This window comes from Pteropus alecto, unplaced genomic scaffold (genome assembly GCF_000325575.1).
Source record: "Pteropus alecto unplaced genomic scaffold, ASM32557v1 scaffold67, whole genome shotgun sequence".
In the NCBI taxonomy this organism is placed as follows: domain Eukaryota; kingdom Metazoa; phylum Chordata; class Mammalia; order Chiroptera; family Pteropodidae; genus Pteropus; species Pteropus alecto.
Genome location: NW_006441061.1, coordinates 6,024,608 through 6,030,587, shown reverse-complemented (window position 1 = coordinate 6,030,587; position 5,980 = coordinate 6,024,608). Strand labels below are relative to the sequence as shown.

The 5,980-nt window shown below is 58.8% G+C and overlaps 1 protein-coding gene across 1 annotated transcript in view; it reads right to left on the bottom strand.

The window, feature by feature from the left end:
• The window catches only part of LAMC3 (laminin subunit gamma 3), a 54,211-nt gene that overhangs the window by 29,853 nt on the left and 18,378 nt on the right, over window positions 1–5,980 (bottom strand). The window contains exons 6-10 of the mRNA XM_015594125.2: window positions 5,277–5,394; window positions 4,419–4,607; window positions 4,196–4,313; window positions 2,528–2,626; window positions 136–272 (exon numbers count right to left, since the gene is read on the bottom strand). Of these exons, the coding sequence (XP_015449611.1) occupies window positions 136–272; window positions 2,528–2,626; window positions 4,196–4,313; window positions 4,419–4,607; window positions 5,277–5,394 (661 nt within the window). The remainder of the gene's footprint in view (window positions 1–135; window positions 273–2,527; window positions 2,627–4,195; window positions 4,314–4,418; window positions 4,608–5,276; window positions 5,395–5,980) is intronic.

Below are 5,980 nucleotides of genomic sequence, written 5' to 3'. Positions count from 1 at the left end.
GCCGCCTCGGCTGGGGCCTGAGGCCGCCCCTCCTCCCCACGCCCACCACCATGTCAGGGGCTCCCAAAGAAGCATGGCCTGCTACCCCGGGCTGGGAGCAGACCCCACGGGGGTGGCTGCGGGGGCTCTTCTTACCCTGGCAGAAGTCGGAGAGGATGTGGTGTACCCGGAACTGGGTGGCGGCCCCACACACCTTGGAGTGGCCGAAGCAGAAGCAGCTGCTGCAGCCGGCCGGGTTGTGGGGCTGCAGGTTAAAGGTCCCCGGGCGACACCTGAAATGAGAGGCCAGCGGTGCCCACAGGCCTCGTGAACCAGTGAGGTCCAGAGGATCCCGGCCAGACTCACGCAAGCCCAGAATCACTGGGGAAACTTAAAAAAAATTTTTTTTTTTCAGATTTACAGAAGAGTTGAGAAGCTAGTACAGGGTCTCCCCGTACCCTCTTCACGGGCTTCTCCTAAAGTTAACACCCGCCCTTACCATGGCAGGGTGATCGAAACCAAGAACTTCGCATCGGTTAACGTTATTTACTAAACTCCAGCCTTTACGTCTCCCTTTTCCCACTAGCGTCTGTTGCTGCTCCAGCGTCCCATCCAGGACATTCGCCGTGTCCTTAATCGCCCCCCTCAACCCCATCTGTACCAGCTTCTCCCTCTCCCCGACCCCGACACTTGTGAAGAGTACGGATCGAGTGCAGTCTGTAGAACGTCCCACACTTTGTGTTTGTTTTCTCATGATTAGACTGAGCCTGTGGGTTTGGGGAAGAAATAGGGGTGAAGTGCCCCTCGTCGGGGTGAATGATGCCCACGTCGCCTTCACTGCTTGGTGAACGGTCTGCCCGCCGGGTGTCTCCACTGCGGAACTGCCACACTCTCGTCGTTAAAATCAAGTCACTAAATCCAGACCTCTAATTTCAGCATTAATCAGCGGTGCCTACCGATAGCCATGGTCACTCTGAAATTCGAACAGTGATTTTATATTTCCCTCATTCCTTCTACGTTTATAATTTGGAATTCTTCTGCAAGGAAGATTTGTCCCTTTGTCTCCGTGTATTTATTTATTTACTCATCTATTTATATCAGTGTGGACTCGTGGATGTTTACTTTATTCTTCGGGTTATAATCCAATACTGTCATTATTTATTTTGTTGTTCAAATTGTTCCAGGTTTGGAAACTTTTAAGTTGGCTCTTGTGTCCTCTTGACACTGACCCCAATCCTGAGTTGGGTGGGTTGTTTTTTGTTTGTTTTTTTTTTTGGTCTGTTTTTTTTTGACGCACTTCCTTGCTTTCTGGCACAAGATGCTCTCAACTCATCTGGCATTTTCCACACCCCAGCCCTAGCATCAGCCATTGCTCCACGGGGCCCTGGAGAGGTGCTTAACAAATACAGACCCCTGGTTTGCACTTGGGGGCAAGGGTAGAGGTGGGGGCTCCATCCGAGCCACTCAGGTTGAGGAATCCGATTCGTAAACTGCTGGTGACCCGATGCCCGGCGGACTCCCGTGACATCTCCTCATGAATGGGCAGCCTGAGGCTCGGAGGGTGTGAAGTGGTGGGGAGCCCCGGCTGGGATCTGGTTCCCTGACTCCGCTCTGGGTTTGAAGGGCCTCAGAGTTGGGGCGGGGAAGATGGAGCAGGGGGGGTCCACCTCCCACCCCAGGGCCCACAGCCCACGGCTGGACAAGGCGTGGGGGCAGCCTGAGGTGGGCCATGGAGAGAGTCAAGGCCAGGGCCAGCCTCACAGCTTTGGCACTGGCACAGGCCCAGCACAGACCGCCAAGGGGAGACAGTCCACAACGTAATGCTGTGTCAGGTACGTCGCATACACGGCCCGTGGCCAGAGAAGCAGAGTCCCAGACAGACCCCGCGCTGGCTGCAAAGGGCTTTGGACGTCAGAGACAAAGCCAGGAAGAGGAGACACTGTGTGTCCTGACAGGTAAACACGCTGACCTGCCAGCCCACTGCTGGAGTTAGGAGGCCCCCAAACACGTGCGGAGGAAGATTACGGATGCGTGGCTCTGGACAGTCCCGCCTCCCTGAGCTCTAGATGCTCTGTTTGTACCATGATAGGATGGCAAACAGGCTTGAATCTCAGCTGGATTGGTAGGAGCTTCTTGGAGCAGGGTGTAGAGAAGGATTCTAGGTTAAAACAGGGCTCGTGATAGACCACTGTGCTCATCAGCGACGTCTGCCCTGGTGGGGGCTGGGAGGGTTGCGGTACAAGTCACACGTATTCACTACCCCTGGGTTAGATGATCTCCTATCCCTGCCGGCTCTTTCTTTTCAGGATTCTGAGCTAGAAAAAGAAGATGTCTATTCAAAGCGTATGAACCATCAGCGGTTGGGGGTCCGAGCATAAACAGCGTCGTAAAATCTTTAGATAACTTCCCAGGTGGCAGATCCATGGTGCTCCAGGAAGGGTGCTGGGTGGCAGGGTTGCCTCAGTCTGTGAGGACCATGCCCCTGCTCCTCCCACCACAAGCCCCGAGGTCACGTCCAGCAGGCTTACTATCGGATCGGCTCACCCACCTGTCACACAGTCTGCCTTCCACATTCTCCTTGCAGGGGCAGCGCCCGCTGTGGGGGTCACAGACACCCAGGCTGCCAGCAGGATTGCAGGTGCAGGGCCTGCCAAAGAGACAGGACGGGGGAAAGGTGTCCAGCGAGCAACCTCTGAGTGGGAACAGCCCATCCTCCTTCCCCATTCCTGAGAGGACCAGGTGGCGGGCTGACTCAAGAGCCTGCCCCCCACCTTGCCGAGGAAGGGACCCACCTACTCACCTGAACAGAGCTCCATCTGCCTACTCATCCACTCACTCATCCACCCGTGCATCCATTCACCCATCTACCTATTCACTCACCCATCCACTCATCCATCCATCCCTCCACCCATCTGTCCATCATCTGACAAGACATGGTTCCTGCCCTCATAGAGCCTATAGTCCAGTGAGGATGGGCAGGCAAACAGATAGACATCATACATTAATAGGCGCTGTGGAAGAGCATACACAAGAGGAGGTGCTTAGGGTGGGAACAAGGAGACAGGTAGAAGGAGGGAAGACTTCCTGGAGGAGTGGTACCTTGGCTGAGAACTGAGGAATGAATTAGCAGTTTGCTGGACACAGGTAAGGGTGAGATGAGGGATTGGGGAAGAGAAGAATGCTCTGGGGTAAGAGACATAGCATGTGCAAAGGCCCAGCAGCCAGGGAGAGCCTGGGGAAGCATCCAGGCCACCACCGAATAGTCAGTTTTATGCCCAGAACCACTGGCTATTTTGTGTGGAATCCCAGACCCCCCAATGCATTTCAACTGCTTTTCAAATACATGAGAAGACTGTTGGAATTAACCAAAGCCAAGTTCATTTTAAAGCGCTTCTGAATATATAATGGCTTTATTTTTTTGCTGTGTATTTTGTCAATCAAGCAGCGGTTAACGTGTTACCATCTCGTCTTCCGAGGTCCAGATCCCAGTCTTCCCCCTGCCCACCTCCCCAGCAGCACTGCAGACTCAGCCTCTTCCCGCATCATGCTCCCCTCCCTGTGACTGGCCTCTGCCCAGGTGCCCAAAGCACAACCCTGGGGGTCAAGTGCTCTGCCTCTCCATGGCCAGCTGGTGTGGGCCACCATGTCTCCCAGCTGTTCCTGCTGCAGCCTCTGCCCTGGCCTCCAGCCTCGTCCCCACCCCTGCTTCATGTCCACGCACAGCGCCTCCTGGGGCGTTCCAGGCCTCACTGGACCCTCTTCCTCGCACGCCCTCCTGCCCTGCGCTCCCTGCTCGTCCACGCCAAGCTTCCCCGTGCCTTGCCTGGGGGCCTTTGCATGTGCTCTTTCCCCACCTGGAACACCCGCCCCTCCCCCTCTCCCCTCAGCCCTCACTAGAACTCAGCGCCTCTTACAGGAAGCCCGTCCTCGACCCCCGAGGCCTCTGGGCTTCCACGGGACTCGCACCCCGACTCATACGCATCTGTCTGCCTCCCCAGGGATTGGGCGTCTCTAGTCCTCACTCAGGATGGGAGTGTGGTAGCTGCAGAATAAGAGAATGCTGAATAAAGGAAGGAATAAAGGAATGATGGGATGGAGGAGTGGAAAGAGGGAGGTCAGAACAACATCCCTGTCTTCCGCTTCCCGGCATGCAGTCCTCGTCCACGGCCAGGAGCCCCTGCTGGGCCGTCCGCACCTGCTCCCCTGCCGCCCTCACCTGCAGCCTCCCTCGCTGAGCGAGTGGAACCCGGGCAGGCAGCGGTCACACTTCCAGCCCGTCACAGTGGCCTTGCAAAGGCAGGTGCCCGAGTCATCGCACTGGAGACGCAGGGAGCCTGGGGGAGGAAGGGCGCAGGGCAGCGGGGGGCGGGGAGGGGGGCGGCCGCGGTCCCCGGGGAGCGAGGTGAGCCCGGGGGCCTAGGGCTGTCGTATCCACTCACCTGCCGGGTGGCAGTCACAGGGCTGGCAGGGTGTCCCCAGGTGCCAGCGGTAGAAGTCCTCCTGGCAGTGCTGGCAGTGGGGCCCGGCCGGGTGGTCTCGGCAGGGGAGGCAGCGCCCGCCATGGCCTGTGCTTCGGCAGAGCTCCCGGTCAAACGTGCACTGCTCAGAGTGGCCGCTGCAGTTGCAAGCTGTGGGCAGGAGGCGGGGCGGGAGGTGTCAGCCTGGCCACCTTCTAGAGTGGCAGTGCCACCCACTCCACGGTCTCTCGTGGATCCTCTAAGCCGTAGTTAATTGTGTGACTCTGGTCATGAGGTCACTGAGACGCATGGAAAATACAAGCCGCCCTTCATTCGCTCATTAGCTCCTTTTTAAAAACCTGTGTACTAAGGATGGGCTCCGTCTCGACTCAGGATAAGCCCTGTGGGGGTCAGTGAACAGTCTGAACCCAGTTCCCACACGCGAGCGGGTGGCCCGCGAGTGGTGGGCGGTGAGGGGAGAGGCAGGGGGCTCTGGGACCTGGAAGGGGGGCCCCGCAGCTGTCCCGGGAGAGTGGGACAAGCCCTCCTGGAGGAAGTCACAGCTATGGCCGCGTGTGAGCGGGGAGCAGGAAGGAGCTGGAGGGGGGAAGGGGGGAGATGGGAGAGTCGCAGGCAGCAGGTCAGAGCAGAGGGTACAGTGTGGGCAGCCAGAGAAGCCAGATGCGCCTGGTGTGGGCGAGGGTGGGCATGACATGTGATGGGCAGGGAAGAGGGTAGGGCTGTCGTGCAGTGTGACAGGACAGAGAGGGGTCCAGGGGCAGCTATGAGGTCAAGAGGTCGGCAGAGCTTGACCCAGGGAGGCTGGGCAGTGGACCTCACCTTGGGTGAAGGGGCGGGTGTAACCACATTTGCAGGTAGAGGAGGGCGAGGGGCGGGTAGAGCAGGGAGAGGTTGCTTTGGTGCCTGGAGCAGGGGTTTTGGGGCCCAGACCAAGGCACTGGCTGCACAGGAGGGCACAGAGGGGCCGGAGGGACATGGGTGAGGCTGTGTTCTGGGCTCAGGGAATTCAGGCTGCTGGGAATGGGGGTGGTGAGGGGTCAGGCAAGCCCCAGCTTCTAGGCTGGTGACTGGGAGGACAGAAATGTGACCGCAGGGGTGAGGACGTGGCAGGAGAAGCAGTCTGGCGTTGTGTGTCCCCACCATGGGGACAGCCCCAGGCTTGGAACGGGTGAGCCAGACAGCACCGTTTCCTCGCACTGGGCGGGCTCCCTGGGGGAGGCTGGCCAGCGAGGGCAGCAGGAACCTATTAGGGCCACAGCGGCCACTGGCAGCTCCTGCAGACACCCCGTCCCAAAGAACAGGCTGTCCCCTCCTGCCCCAGTTCTAGCTGCCGGTGGCCTAAGCCCAAGAGGACAGTGGGCCCGGAGGCCACGCTGTCAGGAGCGCCTGCACGTGAAGACACTCCAGCCAGCAGCGTCAGAGCCAGTCGGGATGCGGTGCCTGGTGACGCCAGCTCCGCCCGGGGAGGCTGAAGCCAGCCGGAGGGCTATCTGGAGCGCTAAGGCAGGGCTTTGGGACAGCAG